Below are 24,519 nucleotides of genomic sequence, written 5' to 3'. Positions count from 1 at the left end.
AAAAGACTTGACAAAGTAACATGGATAACATTTAAGCCCACATTGCATTTAAAACACCTGACACTAATAGTTTCACTGCAGAAACTATGGTTGGTTGAGCTGGGCCCAAGTAGGTTTGCTCATCAACAAGGATAATGCTATGACCTAATACATATGGCATTTTTACTGTATCCTCAGACATATGATAATTTGAGAATATGAGCATCTTGATGGGCTCATGTTTGAGAATTACTGTTGTGGTGCAACAGTGACTGGCATGTTGTTTCCTGCAGTGTTTGCCAGGTAATCTCTATAGCACTGAAAGTGCAGTGGATTATAAATAACCCACTGTTGTTCTGAATCAGCCCAAAAGCTCTAATCTTGTCATTGCTCTCTCCAGCTCAAAGTGGCTGTGAAGCCGGCTGTGCAGCTTTAAGTGGTAGAGATTGCCCAGCAACATCATAAAGGATGGTTTCAGTGCCTGAGCCTGCATGTTACAAACCATCAAAATTTGAACTCAAAGTTTAAATATTGTGTGAACCAAGGAGGATAAACCATAAAGTGGGCCTTTGAATTTACTGCAACATGATCAAACACAGACAACACTTTATTCATTTCTGTTTAAAAAAATGTACACAATACAAAAATACAAAAAATATAAATTTCTATAAATTTTGTATCTATTTCTTCACATTCAAATTGCAATTCTACATCCTGTTTGCTGTTTGCAATTTTAAAGGCATGGTCCATTTAGTTCTGAATGGCGCACACAACCCTGGTATATACAGTCTTGAACCACATCAAATTTATGTGAGCTGCATAAAGTTTTTTTTTATTATTATTATTATGTGGCCTACTGGGAGGTATTATGTGATTAGTGGTATGCAGTGGCTGATTAAGACTCTTTGGTGCACCCTGGGCACTCGTTTACACTGCCTCTTTCTGCAACTTTTTTGCAAAGTAGACTACAATGTGAAAGGCTGATGCTCTGTAGTGGATTCACACATACATGAGCGTCGCGAGGCAGTTTAATTTCGATGAAAGGACGCAAAACACGCTGAACCGCACAGCACACTCCCAGAATCTGCATGATGCGTTTCCACTAGCCTAGCGCGGAGCAGAGCGAGCGTTTTCAGTTCAAATTAGCTTCGCGCTCACGCTCAACTTCCATTTGGAATTAATTGAAAACACTCGCTCTGCTGGACACGCTAGTGTACTATGGGCGTTGAAATGAAACGCGCGTGCTCACGCAGTATCTGGCGGTAGATCGCGCGTCCACAAAAAATACAAAATAAAAACTTGTAAAATAATGAAAATAATAAACTTTCATTAAAACATTCAGGGAATTTGGAACGTTCTGATGAAAGGATAGGCCTAGGCTAGAAATGCGTTGGTAAATGAATCGCTTGTTTTAAAAGAAAAGAAAAAATATTAGTGTGGTGCCCCCTGGACATTGTGTACCTGGGCACTTGCCCAATTGCCCATATGGTTAATCCGCCTATGGACGTAATGCTTATTCTAAGTTTATTCAAATGTTTGCATCTTCCTGTGAAACCGGATGCAGTAAACTGGATTGAAATATCTAAATTAAATTCTCTAAATCAGTATCATGCCTAATTCTCAGGGAAGAAACATGCTGGGATTTACGTTCTTTGACACCATCCTGAAAAAAGATGACACGATGACATAATTTTTTATATAGACTTCAGATGCAAAAGCCTCTAAGTCCGTCTAACGTTTTTCTTTAATATTAACATTTTTATCAGGCTCATATGTATAGGTTTCTACCTAAGTACAGATATTTTTTAATGGGCTGAGGGTGGGATTTAGTGAGTTTGAAGTGAAAGTATTTGATGAACATATAGCCTATGTGCGGAGAGCATTCACTCAATAATATTATCTCATTTTTGACATAGGTGGCTTGGCTTTTGCATCGGAGGTCTTCATATATTCTAGCTTAATATGGTTAAAAAATTAAAGATGTCCAACATGTAGCAGCAAATTTCTTATTTCAATTTTCCCCACAACAACTGTTTTAATACATTTACATACAGTTCTTGAAACCACTGGAATCACAATACATTCTTATAATCACTCCATGTTCTGTTAAAAAAAAAAAGCTTATCGTCAATTACAGGAAACCAGAAGAAATATCAGAGCCCTGCGAATATTATCTTTGACAATGAAGGACCTTTAAGTGACAAAGGTTGAGAAGCACTTTTCTGAAATATCATTTCAAAGTATGCGCTCTTGTTTGTTTACGCGCTTGAGCGCCATCGTCTCTTTGTGCGTAACAAAACAGTTAAACGCGAGAAAGATCGCTGGGTAATTCAATCACACAGTAAGTGGTTAATCGTGAACGTGAGAAGAAAGTCCACTCACGGTGTTGCGCTGGAGTGGAATACGGTTATTGGGGTCCGTCACTCATTCTCTCTCTCGCGCGCGTCCGCGGCTCTCAGAGGAAGTAGTACTGTTCGTGCTGAAAGAACGGCTGGGAGCGCAACACACAAGGACGCAGCGCGAGAGAGGACAGCAAAGAGGTGCACCTGTAATCCACGCTGTTCACTCGCCGATGTGCGGATAGTGTGAGAACATCCAGAAGAGATATTCTACACCTCGCGCATACCCATGCTTGGGATTTGGCTTTCTTTTTCTTCGCTAATGCAAAAGGAAATATGCAGCGAAGCCTCACACTGCTCTGCACCAGTTTTCTGGGATTGTGCTTCGGTTCCAGTTTTCCAAGTAATATCAACATAGGTGAGTGAATTACAAAAGTGAAGGGTGGAGTGTTGCGTTGTGAATAAAATAAAAAAAGGAGAAATACTCATTATTATGGTCTTAGTAGATGTACTTATTTTACCAGAAAACTGCTTGTGTTGTTTTATTAACGTATTCTGTAATTTATCTCTTCCCACAGGAGGATTGTTCCCAACCGAATCACACGAATATGAAGTGTTTCGGTTTGCGCTCTCGCATCACCAGGATATCCCTAAACTGGTACCTCAAGTGGATATGGTCAAAATGGGGAATAGCTTCTCCATGACATATGCTTGTGAGTACAACCCATTTTTACAGTGTAGAGAAAATGTGTGTAGTGAATATCAACACATTGCAGCTGCTGTTCATGTCTATCTGTTGCGTTGATGGCAGAATGATAAAATGAAGAAGTCTGTATGTGAAAGTTTTGTCTCCCTGTTGCGCATACAACGCGGAGATTAAATAAATCTTATTTGTATTAAACACTAATATATCTGGCATGGCAAACGTTTTTGAATGTATTATTGATAGGCCTATATAATTCACAACTGCATAAAGTGCATGGTCAGACGCAAAAAATGCGTGTTACGCCGAACGAGCGTGTGGAATATGTGGTTAGGAAATAACCCAATTATCAAATTAAACACATTTTAATCCACATCTGTACGTAATTTGTTTGTTTCTTTTGTTATAGCCTACTGTGCGTGCAATTAATCTCAATTATGCGTCATGGACGCGAGCGCTTCGTTGCTGATACATCATGAAACCGTTATGCTTATAATGCGGATCATTATGAATTAATATCTATTTTGCGGATTTTTTTGAGGATTGTCGGTCAGTTATGTTGGGTCATTTTATGATTAAGTAGCTTGTAAGATATTTGTGTTTCTAGTCTTAAAGCGCACAACGTGTACCTTTCAAGCTATTTAGGCTCACGAAGATGTCTAACAGCAGGAATATAGTATAGACCGGGGATCTCTCTCTCTCTCTCTCTCTCTCTCTCTCTCTCTCTCTCTCTCTCTGTCTGTCTATCTGTCTGTCTATATCAGTGATTCCCAATCAGGAGTAGCCTACTTTAATTTATGAATAAAATTAATTGTTAGATCTTTCTTTGAGAATGCTTTTCATATGTGAACCGAGAAAGGCTTAAAAAAAATACAATCTCAGTTGTATTAGAAAGTACTTAAAGTATTGATCATGTTATGTTTGAAAGTGAATCACTGTAATAATAGCCACTTAATAATAATGCAGACTGATATATCCAGTAGGCTATAAAATAACATGATTCTTCTGATTCTTGAGCCTTATTCATTGGAGAATGTAAGACAAAAAAAAAAGGTTGCTCTATATCCGTCTTTGTCAGTTTCTTTTTGTCACCAAAGCATCAAAGAATATATAGAGAGAATAGAGTTTAGAGAATAGAGTTTTTTTTTTTAAATATGACCCAAACTAGACACTTGAGTAGGGAAATCAGTAAGCAGATATCTTTCAGCTCTGTAGCATTTTAAATATTCTTTGTTCTGTAATACTACTGAGAGGACATCAAAGATGTTCACATTAAATCTAAGGATTCGTCTCCCCCAGGCTACCAATATTTCTTTCTTTTTTTATGTGAATTTTGAGCTACGCATAGACCCTCCTGCCTCATCCTCTATTCATGCATTCTGTGTGTGCCCATCCATCAGCACCTCATGCCTTCTCTCTGGTCTTGAGGAAAACCAATCAGATGAAACGAAAACAATTGCATAATGGCCTTATTAACAGATATTAGGATGCAGATCCAAACACTAATGTGAGGTTCCCCAAACAGTGCAATTAAACTTCATCCACTGATTCTGTCAGAGCTGGAGGTGTGCAGTGGGATTTGTAATGGAGTGAAGAGACAAATCAGTCCCTCTATGAATTTCACAGGGTTCTCTCAGGTGGAAAATTCAACATGCTCATTAGTCAATGATGTTCTTGCACTTTTTCCTCACTGTCTTCCTTTTTTCCCCTCAAGATAAGACATTTGTTATTCACTGACCCATTATGAAGCTCAGTCGTATTTAAACGCTGCAGCAGTTTGTCCCGGATAATCGAAGGTCTCTTGTATTGCTCGGCTGTGCTCCCGTCCTGATCTGTTGCATGGTGAATGGGCAGCCCTCACACAATGAGCTGTGAGAGGAGTGCTGTGAAGGCCCCGACTCTGTGCATTGCTGAATGGCCTCTTGTGCCATGGACTGAATGTGTGTCCGGAGATGCCTGAGGAGAGTTACCCTCAGTTGCTCCCCCTCTGGGCTCAGTCCTTAGAGCAAATCATCCCTGTCAGCACCTGCCAGGGTGAACCAGAGGGGGGTGAGTACACAGAAAAGGGGGTAGGATTGTTCTGGGGCAAAGGCTGATTAAATAAGAAGTGGTGTGGCACCTAGGAAAGCACAGTTTTATTAATAATTGGAAACCGTAATGAGAGCACACCTACCCCTCATGTTCTCTTTGGGGTCTCAGAGACCTCAAGGTGATTTTAGTAGCTAATGTTATGTATTTTCCTAACATTGATATTTTAGTTTAATACTTACCAATCTTAAGAGAAGTGATGATAAATGAGCAATATCACACGAGTAGCTGTGCGATATGGCTGTATATCATCCATCTAATGGTGTAATAATGTAACTTTCACTGAAGTCCATATCATGATTCTTTCGTAATATCAAATATGGCATATTATTTATACAAAATAATATTTATTGAACAACAATATTTAAATGAACAACAATAGCCATTTTTAAAAGACAATAGGAAATAAACACAAGCAAACAATTCAGTCAAACTTACAAGCAGCACTCTAGTAAAGGATTTAAGTGAAATATAGCCTAAATATAAAGTTATGAAACTTAATTTTCCCCTTAACCAAAATCGATTTGTTATGGAACAAGTAATAGATTAATAAGACCAAATATTGCCCGTTTGATATACCCCAAATTAATTATATCTCATGTTTAACCACTATCTACGTAAGAGCCAGCGGCAAATTCCCGAAGGACTGGCCGAGATGACGCTGTTCTCTGCGGGAACATGAGCGCTGAACGGCCGATGACGGCCTGGAGCTCGCATCTGCGAAAGTGTCTAAACAGATTGTAAAATAGGCACTATGATTATATATTAGTCACATATTTGAGGTCTAAATAACTACATTCTTGCCTAAAAAACTCTTAAAACTAAATTTTGTGACACAACAACAGTACAATTTTTTTTTTTAAATATGGTGGATTTGCTCAACCGCTATGACAGTCGAAGCAAGCGGAGTGATACAAACGGTGAAACGGTTAGAGTGAATAATGCACGGCGAACTGTTGTATAAACAATAATAAAACTCTCATTCTCCATTTAATGTGTTATTAATGTTGGGGTCTAAGAGATTATACATGATATAAAACATGAATGAATGCGGTTCAATTAATTGTATTTTTAGTGTGTTTTTAGTTACATTTCTGAAAAGTGGACATTTACTTTGTGGTAAAACAGCAGGAAAAAGTCACAATAATGTTTGCTTACTGGGATTTGATTGAGTAAGAGAAACGTATTAAAATAACTTGAAGTTTGAAATTAGTTTTATTATTTTTACCCTAAAAAATTGTGGTTTCCAGAGAGCATCAAAATCAATAACAGAACCTGAGGGTTAAGACTGTCTTTTGTGATTTTAAATTTGGAAAATTGTGTGTGCTGCTATTGTTCATTGTTATATGAAATACAGCATCAGCTGAATATGATATCTCTGTTGATTTCCCAGAGCCATGTTTGATTTAATTGCTGCTGTAGTCTTGTGTTTTCATGTGTTGGATTAGCAGTGTTGGATGGTTTCTGATAATTCTTATTATATTAAGCTGGAGTAAATTTAAATATCCTATTTAGAGAGGTAATATTAATTACATTACCTCGTGGTAAAAAAGTAATTAAAATAGTTGATACATAAATTGATAAACCAGGACCTGTTTCAAACACTCTCCCACTTTCCAGGAATAGACACGTTTTCACTCCCAATTTCAGAAGAATGTGCAATGCAATTTATTCAATGACCCCCAACCGTCTCGCTGACATTTGAAGTCCTCACAGTTAATGGTGGATCCCTTTATTTGATCCGTGAGCTGATCAATAGCCGGACCCCATGCAAATGGCTCCACAATCAATATGAGATGCTCACCGATTCCTGCGTGTAAAGACTCAAGAGCCCACTTAAAGATCTATGGGAGAGTGTGCTTTCTTAGACCTCCAAGAAAGAAAGCCTTCAGACCAGAAGAATATTACCACGCTTCTGGACAAAGAACTGAATCGAGTGTATTTCCTGTTGCTATTATTGGATCTGCGTTGAGCAAAGTCTCATAATGCTCTAAATTAAACATCTGTTTTTTTACTGCTCTGCTGCTGGTGAAGAGTAGTATGTTCGTGTGTTTCCTTTTATTTGGTGTTTCAAAGTTTGTAGTTTACACCTTTGTATCTGATGTGATTGCTCTTGGGAGATGGCTGTAAACATGCATCAGAGTATCTCAGTATAAGCAGCAGCGGCTTCTGTCATAAGCCTGAAATGTCTTTCAGCACTTCACACTGAGAAGAAAATAATAACCCTCTACAGCATGTCGTACAGTCACAGAGAAATGTGTACGGTAGTGAACCTCTAGGATTGTGAGTGTTGGTAGAGTTGGCTCCGGGGTATTGTGTTATTGTGTAACAGGAGAACGAAGCGGTGGAGGGATCGCCCTCAGTCACTGCAGGACCTCCAAATCCTGATCAAAACAACAGAATCATCTGGATAGGATTCCCTAAAGCAGGATATTCAATTAAAGTACCAAGAGGTTCCGTCTTTAAATGTTCTTTCCAGAAAAGGTCAGAACAATCAGAGTTTCAAAACCACAAAGTAGAATTCTGTTACAGGTTGTGCTGTTGCTTAGTAACCGTAAACAACCTACAGAAAGCTGATAAATCACTCCCATTATAATCAATGTTCTGTCTTTAGGCCCTACTTGTAGAATTTTAAGCAGTTGACACATTTCTACTGTCGCATGGCACTGGAAGTGTGTGAATGCACCTTGTCAGCTTCTGGGTCGCCTATATGCTTTATAATGGTTTATAATTATGCAATCGTTCAAATTTGTTTTGTTTTTTTGTTTTTTTTAAGAAATTAATCATTTTATTCACCAAAGATGCATTAAATTGATCAAAAGTGATCCTAAATACATTTACATTGTTGCTAAAGTATAGTGTTTTTCTTTTAAACTTTCAATACATTAAAGATGTAAGGATAAACCAGCCTGATCTCACGGCAATTCGTACGAATTCTACGAGGTGGCTAATTCGTACAAATTCATACGACCTCACTCGTACGAATTCGTACGATTTTTGCTAAATCGTACATATTTTACGAATTGCCCAATTCGTATGAATTCATGCTTAAACTTCTACAAGTAGGGCCTAAAGACAGCATTCAACTGCTTAAAATTCTACAAGTAGGGCCTAAAGACAGAACATTGATTATAATGGGAGTGATTTATCAGCTTTCTGTAGGTTGTATGAATTCATACGAATGACCTACCCCTGACCCCGCCCCTAAACCTACCCATCACGTGGGTTTAGACAAATCGTACAAATTCGTACGAGTGAGGTCGTACGAATTCGTACGAATTAGCCACTTTTTGATCACTCGTACGAATTCGTACGAATTGGCCGTGAGATAGCGTTGGGATAAACAGAGGACCCAAGAGCGAACAAAGTTTTAATGGTGTTTTATTAACAAAGTTCAGATAATTAACACGAGTGGAGAGCAAATACGCATTAAACTTTACTCCCTCTAATTGTATGTAAGTGTGAACTCGTGAAATAGTAAAGAGAACAAAGGCAGTCATCCGCCAGGCGGGTGCAGAACTGGATAACACACTTGGCTTAATGAAACACAAACAGCAGGGATCCCTGGATCCCTGGAGATCCCTGGAGCTGGATAGCAGCGGTCAGCGAGGATAACACAGTCTTAGACCAGTAGTTGCAGAATGGCAGGTTGAGGAGTAGTCGAAGGTCACGAGCAGCAGGATGGCTGGGCAGAGCACAGTATAAGCAGACAAGTAGACGAGAACTGCAGATAATACAGGAACGAGCCTTACAAAGGTTTGTTTACACATACATGGTTATTTTGAAAAAAGGAGACATTTCGCCTCGTTTATGCCCTTCGTTTACACGCAAACGGAGAATTCGCCTCTGAAAACGATTCTTTCTAAAAACTCCGGCCAGAGTGGAGATTTTGGAAAACTTTGTTTGCACGTTTGCATGTAAACTGAGAAAAACAGAGTTTTAGGTATGCGACAGAACTGGCACCTGCGTCAAAAGTGTGACCAGAAAGATTAGTTGCTGTTGTTGCTATTTTCGGGATTCTGATTGGCTAACGTGGGCTTGAGCTTCTCGTTACACTGCCACCTACAGGTTTGGCATGCTCTTGACGGCATATATACACGGGTTTGTGTAAACAAACACTTTTCTGAAAACTGACAGGTGTGCACGGTGTTATTTTTGAAAACGGAGAGGGTGAAATGTCCGTTTATGAAAATAGCCGGCCATGTGTAAACGTAGCCAAAGCAACAATAATCTGGCACTGAAGATCAGCTGAGAGAGAAAGAGTGTGTGTGTGTGTGCGTGTGTGCGTGTGCGAGAGAGAGATCAACCCTGGTTCATGACAAAAGGATCCTAAAAAATGTTTTATTATGCTTTCCACAAAAAAATAATTAACCAGCACAACTGATTTCAATATTGATCATAGTAATAAATGTTTCTTGAGCAGCAAATCAGCATATTAGACAGATTTGTCAAGAATCATGTGGCAATGAATTTTCAGCAGCCATTACAATAGTCATCAGTTTTGCCATCACAAGAATACATTACATTTTCAAACATATTCAAATAGAAAATGGTTATTTTAAATTGTAAAATTATTTCACAGTAAGTGAGAATAAGATCTTTTTTTACCAACCTCAAACTTTTGAACTGTTGTGTATATTAATTTATGAGAAATGTTTTGCATTTCACATGAAACCAATCCCGGTCTGGACCGGTACAGGTCCAAAACCAAATGTGGATCTCTTGTTAATTGTGACCTTTGACTTAAAGCAAACATGAATAACAACACCTGTCTTTCACAATATCCCATGGCAGCTCTGCACTCCAGCAGCTTAGGAAAATGCAATGCAATTTCATACATTTTGTGCATTCACAACGATAATAGTGAGGTGATTGAGTCCACTGTGTGGTGAATTTGTATGGTGGCTTTTTATCTCTGATTTACTGTAGTAGCTATTGGTTTTTGTAAGAGCTGTGAAAAAGGATCCAGCGAGGGATGTACTTCTCCAATGAGGAAGAGAAAGGAGCTGTCATGTTCAGTCTGAGACGAACAGAGACTCCCTTGTCTCGCACAGTCCCTTACATTAATGAGAGACACAGAGAGAACCACGTCTGCTCTCAACTGTCTTCTCCTCCTCAAAAACATGACAACCTTGCTGTTTTTTATTTTATTTATAAAACTAGAACAAAGAATGTAAAGGTGGTAAAACACTAAGGGAGTCTTTTGGTTTTCGAGCTGCAAATGACAAATAAAAGAATGAGTGCAACAAACTGAAGCATAAATTCAGTATGAGACAATCTTGCCTCGACATTGTTATCTACTGCAAGAGACTCCACTGTCCCCATACCATCATATAGAGTCATTTTAAATAGTGGAAGCAGTCCAATTATGCTTCATTATGAGGATGCCCCATATAGCCTGAGCTTCCTGTCTTAATGAGGACACATGCGGCTGTCTTGGCTGACATCACCATAGAGAATTTAAGAAGGGTTTTTTTAATTCTAATCCCTGTAGGTCTTAGTGCTTGTGAAGACGTAATCATGTACTGTATTATCCATGTTAGGAAAATGTTTTATGATGGGGAAGATCTGGCTCAGGTGTAGGGTTGAGAATCGATAAATACTACACTCAGAAAATTAAAAGGTACACTGAACCTAATTAAACTGAAGAAAAGTTTTCTATACAATTAAATAAAACCTGTCAAAAAACAATAAAAACACATATTGTTACAGCTGCTGTGGTAAACACAAACAAGAAAATACTCGAGGAATAGCTAGAGATACAAACGCAGGAGAAATATTAACCACATCAACCTAAATATAAACGGCACCGAACACTGAACTGCGGAAACCAAGGGCTTAAATACGCATGGAGTAATCAACAGAACTAAGAACAGGTGTGAAACTAAGGAGGTAACTATGGAAACTAACAATCACTTGGAATACATGCAAACAGGAAATGAACAAAATCAAACAAAAACACAGAACTAAACATAAGCCTTAAACCATGTCCTAACTACACGTGATGCGATAAAATTCCAGGACAGGCAGTGTGTCTGTCCACACTAGACACGACGCGACTGTGAGAGGCCACAACGTCAATCAAAAATCACAGCCAATCAGAACAGCGTGTGGGCGGAGTCTCGCGGCAAGTGCACAGCACTAGAGAGTAAACTTGACGGCACTCGCAAGAAAATGGATAAGTAGCTACATAATCAAATTCACAAATATTACACCATTTAAAAAATACATAGGCTACTGAGTTACTAAAACAATCTTTGTCAAATAATACACTTGTTTGTTCACAGTTTGAACGTTCATGTTTCCATTTGTTTAATTTCAAGATCTGAGGTGAATTATATCCATTGTTGCTTTTACAGCTACAAAGCTGGAGCACTAAATGATATTCAAAGTCACATTTCACGCTTTTAAAATTAAATAAATCACAGAAACAGTACCTGAGATTATCATTGCCACACTTTGTGTTTGATGTTCCAGCGCGACGTCAAAGAAAAATAGAAAAATTAGAATCGTTGCGTGTCGCCGTCGCGCCTGGTTAGGACAAAAACTCTGATTAACATGGAAAAGATATCTTTTATCGCGTGTCGCGGCGTCGCGTCGCCTGTAGTTAGGACACGGTGTTACACATATTTTTTTAACAAATTTGTTGCCGTCTTTTTGTACAAATGTTTATTTAGTTATGCCCACTAGATGATAAAAATATGACAACAGAACAACATTGCACATTTTCACAATTTATGGCTTTTAACCACAATTTGACCAATAAGAAATACAGTAATAATACATAGGCCTATTAATATTTCTTATTATGATATAATATAAATATTAATATGATGTCAAATATGAATTCTTAACTAAGAAATAACCATATTTGAATTAATTAGAAATAAAATAAATGAAATTAACTGTTTGAGGGGTGGATGATATTTGAAAAAAATAATTACATTTTAAAATATGCTAAAATATAAAACTTTATAAGTGATTTAAAATCGTATTAATATTTCACAATATTACTGTTTTTACTGTATTTTTGATCAAATAAATGCAGCCTTAGTGAGTATGAGTCTAAAAAATCGTATCAAATCCCAAACTTTTGAACGGTAGCGTGTTTCTGTGATTAAACATTATTCGCCCATACACTTTATTTAATTTAGCCTAAGCAGTGTTACGTCATGAAAATGCGGACTCGTGGGAAGACCGCGACTGTTTAGGGTGCCATTTGGGACAGGGCCTCTGATGACGTGTGCATCGGCACTAAGGCGGCACATTAACCCCTTCCTTAAAAATGTTTTTTTATTTACTAAAAATAGAATAGAAAATCTTGATCATAATTTTCAACACGTCAGTCTGAATTTGGGTTTTCTTACAGTGATGTTGATTTATGTAGTTACAACACAAATGGATAAAGTAAACTTTTCACACATTTAAATGGATTTCACACACTGACCAATTATTTAAGAACTGCACCACATTTACTCATTCTATTTAATGTAATTTAACAAGCAAACCAAATGATTTTCATGACATTCTATTTCTATGACTATTTATGCTTTTGCTTAAACATTTGCATTCTTCCACAGATGCGGACGAAAATTGCACTAAAACACTGCTATTCATTGGTTTTGTTTTACTGCTACTACTGAATTTATTTTAGTTGAATTGTGAGTTTACCGCCTGAATTGAATGTGATGAGAGAGAAAAAATGGGTTCCACGAAATAAGACAGGCAGCACATCCTTCTATTTCTCTTGTTTCCTCAGAAGTTCAAAAAGACTTGTTAATGAAATCTGAACCAGGCACTTTACGATTCCAATCCCTGTGTGTGTGTGTGTGTGTGTGTGTGTGTGTGTGTGTGTGTGTGTGTGTGTGTGTGTGTGTGTGTGTGTGTGTGTGTGTGTGTGTGTGTGTGTGTGTGTGTGTGGGTCAGGCTGCTGTCTCTTAAGATGCCTTGTGATTGGAGTGGACGGAGATCTGGCTTTCTCAATTATCCGTTTAATTAGGCATTAGGTTAATTTACACTGTTGTAACAAATTGTGGAAGAGAAAGTAAGAGACCATCCCTGTCCCTGAACATCAGCTGATATTGGCCTCTTTTATCCTTAGCTACTTTGCTTAAGCACAAGAGCGTATACGTGTTACTAATGCCTGTCTGAGGACAGCGTTTGTCCTTTCTGTGATGTCGAGAACACATACTGAGCTCAGCAGCCACTGGCTCACAGCACTATTAGCACTCTTTGAAAGTGTGACCGTTTTGTTCATCCCCTGCACACCAAGACCCGAGGTGTCAAGTTCTCTGGTCAGCCTGCCCTTACACTATTCTGGCCTACTTGAGGATCCTAGACTTGAGTATATCCATCCATTCGAGGGGAAGGGTTTTCAGCTGGGAATTATTGTGCTCACATGTATTAAGGATAGTGTGTGTGAGAGCTTGCAGATATGTCCAAACATGCTATTTGAATGTATGCTGTAGAATGTGGCGTTTTATCAACCAACACGTCTACTTAAAATAGTAGCTTGTTTCTGGAAAAACTGCTGTTTAGAAGCAGATGAGCTGCTGTTAATTGTGTTACTATTTTTAGTTAATTTCTCCACGTCATGGCCTATCAACATCCTTAGTTGTTTCTGAAACAGCATTCCTGTCAACCAGACAATTCTTCATAAGCTATACGGTTTACTTTAAAATGCAACTTTGGAGAACATTTGTAATGTAAAAGACTTCTTCCTTGATCTAATTCTTAAGCCGTTCACACAGTGAATCAGCTGCCAAATCTAATGGGTAATCAGTGACTCCAGGTCACTTTGCCAGTGCAGATTGGTGTCAGTGTGAACTATTTATTTATGTGTTTGTTTGTTTGTTTTATTTCATTAAATTCCAGTACCTGTATTGTGGTTCAAAAGTTTGGAGGGTTTAAAAAATAATAATAGTAATATATATAATAATATATATATATAATAATATATAATATATATATATATATATATATATATATATATATATATATATATATATATATATATATATATATATATATATACACTCTAAAAACTGCTGGGTTGTGTTAACCCAATTTTGGGTCAAATATGGTCTCACCCAACGTTGGGTTAAAAAATGCAATTTAAAAATGGACAAATTGCATTTTGGACAAAATCAAAAATGGACAAAAATGCAATTTAAAAATGGACAAATTGCATTGGTTACATTAAAAATGTAAACCAACGGCTGGGTTTGTCCATTTTTAAATTGAATTTTTAACCCAACGTTGGGTGAGACCATATTTGACCCAAAATTGGGTTAACACAACCCAGCAGTTTTTAGAGTGTATATATATATATATATATATATATATATATATATATATATATATATTCATAATTTTTGAAAGGTAATATAATGGTTTTGTTTGACTTAAATGTGTCATGTGGGTTGGGTTGGAAGGGATAAGGAGCAGGTTAAATGTTTGTTTGTTTGTTTGTTTACTTCGGTTGTGAGTGATGGCATTCCTATTGTTTTTATAACCCTTCTCAAACAAAATGAAACTGAAAGACAAAGACATTTCTATAACACAATTATTGCCCTCCAATTTTATGCTGTTGTGGTTATACAGTTTGGGTTATGATTCAGGCATTGATTGATTGGAAATTTGCTGTGTGAGCACACAGTTGTGCCACCCAGCATGTCTGCCATCATATTGTGCCATATTGTCTGAGGTGGATTTTATTCTCTTCCATATTTATCTGATTCTCTCACTCTCAAGCTCAGGTTGTGTGAGTGACTCATTCTGAAGAAGTGAACTCTCATTTGGCCAAACCAACGGTCTCTGCACCTGTGAGCTTCCACCCACCCAACACTGGATCACTTTTGCTGCATTGAGAGCTATTTGTGGCCTTCAGTATGAAGGACCTGTATCTCTTTATATCATTATCATTAAGGTCAATCAAACACAGTGAGAGGTATGGCTTAGTTATTTTCACACCGTTTTTAACACTTCTAAATCTAAACATAGACTATATGTTCTGGACAGACAGACTTTTAATCAGACCTGTAAGGAAATCGTTCAAGTGTGTTTGTGTGGCTTTTAAATAATGCTTTAGGGCCACAGCAGTAACTCTTAATGTCAGCCACCAGGCAGGACAATTTAGTTTAGCTGTTTCCGTAAAATGAAGCAAACATCAAATTGAAGCTTAAACTGTCAATATTTTATTCATTTTTATTGCAGCAAACATGATGGACAAAATGACTTGCAGTACTCAGGCTATTTGTTGTGTTTGGGTACTAGAAAAAATATTTTTTTTCAGAGGTTGCTTCTGGCTTTCGCTAAATTGGTTTGTTCTCCTGTTGCAGGAGTGATAACAGCCGTTTCCACCCTCAGAGGCCTTGTCAGCAGACAGGTTCAGGACATGACTACCGTTATCCACAATAAAAAGATTTCTCAGGATCTTCTTTTGCACATTCAGGGTAGAGCAGAAATTATCTATAAATTCTATAATTAGAATAATGACAATACTTGAAACTTCTGGAACATGTGGATGTGTAGAGACTCAAATTATATTTTTTTATATTATAATTTTTTATTATTTAATTACAGTAATGAAAACAAAATTTATGATTATTATTTTTGATGGAATGTTGCAGTGTTTACTATAAATTATTTATCCATCCATTATTGTTTATATTGTATTATTTATTTTTTGGTATTTTACATTTTTTGCCCTCATAATCTTTAATCAAAAAACATTAGGGTCCCCTTCCCCTCGCAACAACATCTCTTCTCTGGCCCTGTCCCAAATGGCACACTTCATATGCACTTACAGTCCTGTGGACTTACAATGGCTGCCACGTACATGTCCGTTAAGTTGATGAGACCGTAGGGTGTCCCATTTATCATTTTAGCTGTCAGAAGAGCGCCCCCCTTTGTGGTCGATATGCGCCCTCGATGCGCACTTTTGCCGAGCCCGCACTGAAGCGAGCTCCTCAGCAGACGACTTCTCGACAGTCAAAGCAGTGTTACGTCACGAAAGTGCGGACTCGTGGGAAGACCGCAAGTGTTTAGGGTGCCATTTGGGACAGGGCCTCTGATGGCGTGCGGACCGGCTCTAAGGCGGCACATTAACCCCTTCCTTTCAGCAACCTGTCACTCGCATCAGATCACAGAAATTAGCAAATGACAATTATCCAATCAAAATCAAGTACTGTTCTACTTTTTTTTCATTGCCAGCTGTTTCCCTCAGATGTTTGTCAAAATAGGAGTGAGAAGATGAGCACAATTTTTGTTTCATGCTAATTATAAAACATTATATTGTAAATGAAAATGTATATTAAGCGCCAAAGTCGCAAAATTGCGACAAGACGTCATACTTAATAAAACAGGCTGTAGATCCTAATATGGTGTAATATCTCATTTCATTTGTATTCCCTACCACTAGATGGCAGACATGTAATACTTCGATTCAAGACCAAAATTACGTCATGTTCCTATTCAAAGTGTTGGCGGAAACAGCAGAGCAAGTGAGCGATCGTGTCATTGATGCGGAAGCAGTTCAGTTCAGAGCGTCTGAGTAAATTGTGAGATTTGTGAGAGAAAATGGCTAATAAAAACTTGTACCGTGGTCCGTGAGGATGTGTTCAAATGTTATTCACCGATTCTGACTCTGAAGAGGAATATTTGCCTTTTGGAAATGACGATCGGCCGTCTAATGATCGCGCTTCTCCCGGTACATCTTTGCCGCGCAATGGTGCCGCCCGCGCTTCTCCCGGTACATCTTTGCCGCGCAATGGTACCGCCCGCGCTTCTCCCAGTACATCTTTGCCGCGCAATGGTGCCGCGCGCGCATCTCCCGGTACATCTTTGCCGCGCAACGTGCCGCGCGCGCATCTCCCGGTACATCTTTGCCGCGCAATGGTGCCGCCGTGCAAGGTGCGAGTGTTCACGAAGCACAAACAGATCATTTTGACCATTTGCCCAACGGGGATGGGGGGGATGGGGGGGATGGGGGTGGCGGGGGTGGACGTAAGCTTAGTGTACTCTTTTCCTGATCATTTGGAATGAGGATAAAAAGACAAAAAAAAAAAAAAAAAAAAAAAAATCACTCTATATTTTTTCCTGAATATTACTGACGAACTGATCCAAAAGTAGGCTACTGTTCACATGCGTTTTACTATATAGTATAGTAATAATTTAGTACTTTCTCCTGTTATTGTTGGTTTCCTCTTTTCTCATCATTTGGAATGAGGATAAATAAAAATAAAACATGCAAATAAGTTCAAACATCAGTTGAATATCTACTATTTCCTGAATATTATGAAATTCAAGAGGGCCGCCCCCTGATGACGTCATAATATGCAAATTAGATTAGTATATTTACACCCCACATAAACTTTCAGTCATCCCCAACATTTTTCTAATTTACAGTAGATCTCTATATTTAAGCCCTTTCAAGCCACAAGCTTTTGAAATTTTGATGTCAAAATCCAGCATTTTTTCAAAAATAAACTTGGCGCCTAAAGTATTTGATTTTTTAGAATCAGAATATATTTCAATTATTAATGGTATTACTGTCTTGTTCATTTTGTGTGTTGTGTTAGTTTTTAAACTTAACAGTTTTGAAAAGAGTATGTAAACGTGCAAATTGGCTTGTATAGTACAAAGTTTTGGTGGTGTTCGTGTCTAAGTGAGAAAAGAATTCATGTAAATTGAAAGAATTTGTCATTGAAGGCATTTTGTGCCAAAGCAATGAGATCCATATTTGCACATAGATTGCTGTTGTGATCACTATGTGAAGAGTTTTGAAAAAGTGACCTAAGTATTGAAAAATGCGTCCTAGAGATTGTTAAAAAAAAAACCTGTAATTTCAGTCTTGAGGATGTCGGTTCCTTTTTAGACAAAAGAAAAATTTTAAGACATTGATAAGTCCTCAGCCATTGTGACTGAATGGCAGTATCATGGGATATGAACAACAGTACATTGCAGTACATGCAAATGATGAGAAGCCCTCATCCTGGCTTATGTTGTCGTACCATGCACATACTGTATTTGTAAAGGTCGAATTCCTTGGAAATAACACATTATGTATAGCTGACCTGGAACTGTCCACTTAGGGCATAAATACAGCAGGATTCAGGCGTGATTATTACTACACATTCCCTTGAGCACCCACAGCAATACGCTCCACTGTGTAGGGTAATGACGTGTAACTCCCATCAATGAGTATGGACAGGCTTGTGTGTGTGCGTGTGTTTTATATTTGAACTGTGAAGGTAGCTTGTGTGCCAGAGGATATGATATGTGTGTGTGTGCGTCTATGTGTGTGTGTGTTTATACAGTGGACTGGAGGCCAAAGGAGCGAGCAGAACACCTCATTAAAGCAGTAGATGTGGATGGAAGAGGTGCTGCTCACTGTCCTTTAAAATTTAGTCCACTGCAGAGTTATTCAAATAATCCATATACCGACACGTCATCAGGCATCAACATACACCAAATAACTGCACATGAAAGGGCACACAGGCTCCAATAATCCACAGGTTTTCTGCTCACGATTGGAGGAAAAGATAAATAGTGAGTGAGTGAAACAGATTGAGAAGGAAATGGCTATTTAGTCTCCACAGTTCTCCTGAGGGAGTCTACCTGAGACTGCTTTCAGACTGCAGTTTAAAGAAGGTTTACTCCATAGTGCTGCCTGGCAAGAACCTCTCAGACACGCTGCCGTTTAAATAGACTGGCCTCACATACATTAAGTGGAACTGATGTAATTTAGGATAAGGAAAAACAGAATAGCCAGTTCAGCAGTCTATCTACAACCAATATACTGTTTCTTCACTGTTGCCAGTTGATTTTGGAATTAGAAAGTGAAATATTTCTCGTTTAACGGAATAGTTAACCAAAAAATGTAAACCCTCACTCTCATTTTGTTCCAAACATGTCGGACTTCCTTTGTTTTGTGGCACACAAAAAAAGGAGAACATTATAAGGATGCTAAAAGGGGGAAAAAAGTAATTGTGTTTACATAAACTTTAAAAGTTTAAAAATTTCATTTCAGTAATGAAACTGAAATCATACCAGTCCGTTTTCTGTCCAATCGGACTAGCAGATGATGGGACTGTAGATTGGCTTCATTCACTATGTTATGTTCAGCATGAACACACTTGATCTCTGCATTGTGCACAAAGACAGAAGTGACCCACAGTGTGTATTTAATCTTTCAAATATTCAATTACACATTGTGTCATATACACTTAGACAGATGAGGGTGGAAAAAAACATCTGTAGTTTGATTATAGATGTGTGTGTGAACATGCTTGTTGCTGTCAATAGTGTTTGAAATGACATGGACATGAATTATTCCTTTAATTAATTATTAACATATGGAATATGAAGCGAGTTAGAGATTTGTGATGTAGAAGAAAGTGCATGAAAAATTACCATGGTTTTTTTTTTTTACCTTGAACTTCTGGCAACCACAGCTGCTGTCATTTTCTTTTTTTCAAACTGTAAATTCAACAGGATATTTTTACAGTAGCTTCTAGGCTTATAGCATCAGCTTGGCTAAGGCTCTACGAGTCTCATGACCACAGACAAGCTGAACGTTCAATAGAGTCATCAGTCATCCCTGTCGAGGGTCTGGTAGGGCCGAACAGACCTGTGGAGATCTGTTTGCGAGATGGTGCCAGAACGGCAGATGCTGCCAGGATCTTTAGCGGGGCCAGAGAGCACAGGTTGGCCAGAGGTGTTCACATCATGTTTTACGCCTCCACTCAGGCTAACACAAACCACTGCAGGCGGCCAGTGTGTTCCTGTCATTAGAGGGCCGGATGACACGGCCATGTGCTCCCTGTCAGTGGGAACTTTTCAGGACAGGGAAGCAGATGTGAGCGAGAGAGAACCGCACACTTGCAGTCTGCTTCCACACTATCACACACACGTAGGAAGTGGCAACGGCCGTGTGGCAAATGGTTTACTGATTAAAAACCAAATGCGTTTGTTACTATTCTTGCTTGGATTGCATTAAAACTGTCTTGGAACTGTCTTCACTGGATATTTATTTAACTTCTTTTCAAATGACAAATTATGGTGGTCCTTCACTTGATAAACAATATTGTTCCTAGTAAAGATTTCTTCAAAGTTAGTGAAGAACTTGAGATTAAATTAACACATTTCCTAAACTAGTGAGAATGTTTTACTAGTAAAACATGTTTTAGGAGAGTTTATTTTCCACAGGGTCAAAAATAGCCATATTTGAAGAAACACTAATTGAGGAAATTGCAATAGATTTAGTTTTTAATTTTTTTTTTAAGATTTAATTTTTTGTAAAGACATTTATACTTTTATTTAGCAAGAATACATTCAGTTGAACGAAAGTGACAAAAAAACAGTTACATTGTTACCGAAAAAGATCTATTTAAAATAAATGCTTTTTAACTATTCATAATCAACATGTATTATGGTTCATCAAAATGTATCACCATTTCCACAAAAAATATTAAGCTGTTTTAAACATTGATGATAATGAGAAATGTTTCTTGACCACCAAATCAGCAAATTATTATGATTTCTGAAGGATCACGTGACCAATGGCTGCTGAAAATTCAGCTTTGCCGTTACAGGAAAAATAAATACATTTTTAAGTATTTTAAAATAGAGCTTATTAGAGTTATTACATAAATGGTTATTTTACAATACTGTATTTTTTCATCAAATAAATGCAGTCTTGGTTAGCATAAGCATTAGGTTGGTTTGGCTTTATTGGTAGGAAAATAGAAAAACAACAGGAAATGGTGTATGGAATAGGAGGGAAAGGATCCGGAAAGGAGTGTGTCTCACACTCGCTTCAATCTCAAGTGCATCAATGTGACTATCTCAGATAGCATTGCAAGTTTAAAAAAAACCATGAGCAAGACACTAAAGCTGTGTTCGGTAGGCTAATATATCACTGTTATTAAAGTTAAGTCATTTAGAATGAATTATGCCTAATGATATCAAATAAAGGTAATGAATATGTTCTGCTGATGCCTGTTGCCAGGAACCAGTTCAACAATATGTTGTAGTTGAATGAGCACAGGTTATTAACATTGTATGCATTGAAAAATTTTTTTTTTAAATATGTGAGACCATTCAAGACAAGCACATATGGTATGATGAGGATCTCGATTCAATATGCCATATGTCTTCGGTAATAGCTAACACAGAGGGATTCAGTCCCCCACCTTCCTTTCTCTTTTCACTTTCTCTCTCTCTCTCTCTCTCTTTCTCTCTCTCCGGGTCCACAAAGCTCAGCCCAGACAGAATTAATGTGCAAGTCATCAGTCACAGAGGAAGCAGAGCCGTGTGATAAGAACACCCCCCAATATTACCTCAGAGCTCACGGCAGCGTCTGTTATAGACGTGCCACACTCATTATTGCTTAGCACCAAGTGTGTGACTTTTATATACAGTGCATGGAGAACAGTTTAATGAATGTGCCTGTGTTGAATATCACATTCTCTTTATAAGATGTAATTTGCTCAGAATGAGACAATGTCTTACAGATAAAGTGTTTTGGCCGGATGTTAAAATGAGCCATAGTGCATGTGATGAAGGCCAGTGGTCACAAACTCACACACACAAAAACACACATGCTGGAGGAGTTGGCACCCTGCACTGCTTGTGGGCTGTTGCATGATGGGGCAGGCAGTTTGGGTGATGGCCATGCCTATCGCTCCTACTCCCCCCGTGCCCCTCAGGCGGCCCCTGCTGGGATTTGGGCCTTGGGCAGCGAACAGACTGCAACTTCAATCTGTTTAGTTGCGGGACTGAAACGTGAGGGCCGGAGCCACGGTGAAAAATAACCTCCGCCAGGGCAAAGATAGCAACAACAGAGTATGATACAGCATTAAAATACACTGGTTCAAAACCGATGGAGGCCATTTTGCCACCAACAGGGAGAGAAAAAAAAAGATACTCATCGTTCAAGGCAGCAGAGATAGAAAAGCGCCCTGCTGTTTGGTAAATGTCAGCGAGACCCTTTGTGTGCATTGATTATCTGCCTCTTCAGAAACTCCATTCGCACCATTTCCAGTCCAGTGATGCACATAGAAACGTTTACTAATTGCTTCTCGGAAATTAATAATAAAAACCAGCAAGATGCTAACAATGCGACATGAGTGATGTCTGTATTGTAAATCGTGTTCTGTTGTCGTCTCCAGTCTGTTCGCAGTTCTCAAAAGGGGTGTACGCCATCATCGGCGTGTACGACAGGAAGACCGTCAACATGCTGATGTCATTCTGCGGTGCACTACACGTCTGCTTTGTGACGCCCAGCTTCCCCATGGAAAACTCCAACCAGTTTGTCATCCAGCTGAGACCCGAACTGCAGGATGCCCTGGTGGGCGTTATCGAGCACTACAAGTGGTCCAGGTTCGTCTACATGTACAGCTCGGACTCTGGTGAGGACTGCTTTTATGATCGAAATCTTTGGATTTTGGGGGAAATTGTCTAAGAATGAATTGCACTTATGGCACTGTTTGTTTACACACTATTATTTACAGCATTTGATTATTATTTTGATGTATAACTGCTTCCATGATCTTGTGTTTAGAAGGAAAAAAAAACATTTTTAAATGATAATAATATTTATTATTATTATTATTATTATTAATGTAAATTTAGATGTCAATTTCACAATTTTTTTCTCACACAGTGGCAAGGTATTCATATTTTTAGGTTCTTGGCATCAAAAAGTTTGAAAACCCCTGACATAATCAATACAAAGTCTCTATAAAACTGTCTAAAAGTGCTCTAAAATGTGCAATGTTTAATAAGCTTAATTTGCATTGAATGAAGGAATGTTTTCCACTCATTAGAACTCAAATATTGTATGCAACATTCTCATTATGTAGTGCTGTAGCGATGCATTTAGAAAGTCTTGTTTAAACTGGTTTGTGGCTGCTTAGTGAATAAGACACTGGTTTTTGTTCTGAAATACCATGCGCTAAACTGAATTCGCCCCTTAGAGTTCTCTTTTTGAAATCGTTGGTTTTCTGAGACCCAATATTTACCACCACATTGCTGGTGTGCACATTGAGTCAGCTTTTGTTCCCTGTTTGTTTGTGAACATGTTGGTATGTAATGACAGATATAGATATGACTCATGAGAGAGCTGCCTGCTTGTGTGTTGCTGGGATGAACAATAGTGTTCTGATCTGAGTGGATGCATCTCTCCCCTGCTCTTGGAGCTCATTTGTGCATCTTTCTCCATGAATATCTGCCAGAATGAAACCATTGTGCCAGAGTAAAATATATCCAGCTGAAGGCTGAGGAACGAAAATCCCAATTCCAAAGCACCTCTGCACATGGTTTCATTGTTATCCCAAGAAGGGTCCAAAATTAACTCTTCTACCACACATGCCAGGGGCGATGAATTGAGAAAATTTACCAAATAATAAATATTTCTTACAAGCCATGAAATTATATTTTGTTTTATTTTTAAAATACATTTTTGTCCTTTTGGAAATTATTTAGCTGTTCTTTCCTTAAAGTAGTGCACCTAAAAAAGCCTTTATTGTTTTCCTTGATTTTTTTTTGTCCATAAAGTTAAAGTCAATGCATTCTTCAAATATTTTTTGTGTTCCATAGAAGAAAGAAATGCATACATGTTTGGAAAAACATGAGGGTAAAGTAAATAATGACAGAATTCTAATGTAATGCACATTAATGAGCCAGCTATAATAATTTGGTTCTCCATTTTTTTTTTTTTTTTTTTTTTTTTGAATGTTTTGCAAAACTTCTAATTTGGTAAAAATTGAGAAGACGCACAAATCATGACAGATGGCTTCATTGGTAGATGTCTTTTACATCAGATTTGATTTGATCACAGTTGTTAAGAAAGTTACCAGAGTGGTTACTAACCCAAATTTTACTTGCATTTGGTGCATGACGAGTGTTAATTTTGGACCTTTTTCCACCTACCATCCCATAGCACGGGAATTTTGATTGCCTGTCTCTTCTCACTTCAAAATAAATACCTGAAATTCCCAGATCTGCTCTAGAAAAGTCGTGGGCATCCGGTGCTGCTCCACGAACAGGTAAAATCTGACACACCTGTCAGCACCAGGTGTGCTTTCCCCCCGTCCCCCCCTAGCCAATCGACTGCAGTGTCCCTATAATGTGTCACCATCTGTCACAGACATTCAGCTCAGCCGACCATGATGGGAGCATGGCGTGATCTGCATATTAGTCTTTTTTAAGAAATGTAGTTACCCATAATGCTCTCACCGCCAGCCCTCTTCTTTCCAGCTCACCTTTTTGCTTTGTCGCTGTGAGTTCTGTCATCGCTGTACGCACACAATATGTTTGATGCCTGCCTATATGCACACCACAGGTGTCTCAGTGATGGTTTTATCTTGTTGAAGTGCTGAGGGCTCTGGGTTAAGATTGTGGGAT

The 24,519-nt window shown here is 38.3% G+C and overlaps 1 protein-coding gene across 3 annotated transcripts in view; it reads left to right on the top strand.

Annotated features, from left to right (window-relative positions):
- The first annotated feature begins 2,414 nt into the window (after nt 1-2,414).
- gria1a (glutamate receptor, ionotropic, AMPA 1a) overlaps nt 2,415-24,519 on the top strand; it is a 75,101-nt gene continuing 52,996 nt past the window's right edge. For all 3 annotated transcript variants that reach the window (XR_013823401.1, XM_079891699.1, XM_079891700.1), the window contains exons 1-3: nt 2,415-2,736; nt 2,897-3,031; nt 22,284-22,523. Coding sequence is in view for 2 of the 3 variants with exons in the window: in XM_079891699.1 (XP_079747825.1) it covers nt 2,655-2,736; nt 2,897-3,031; nt 22,284-22,523 (457 nt within the window). In the remaining variant the exon portion in view is untranslated. The remainder of the gene's footprint in view (nt 2,737-2,896; nt 3,032-22,283; nt 22,524-24,519) is intronic.

The sequence above is a fragment of the Squalius cephalus genome, assembly GCF_949319135.1.
Source record: "Squalius cephalus genome assembly, chromosome: 14".
NCBI classification, from domain to species: Eukaryota; Metazoa; Chordata; class Actinopteri; order Cypriniformes; family Leuciscidae; genus Squalius; species Squalius cephalus.
This window is presented reverse-complemented; position numbering and strand designations above follow the sequence as displayed.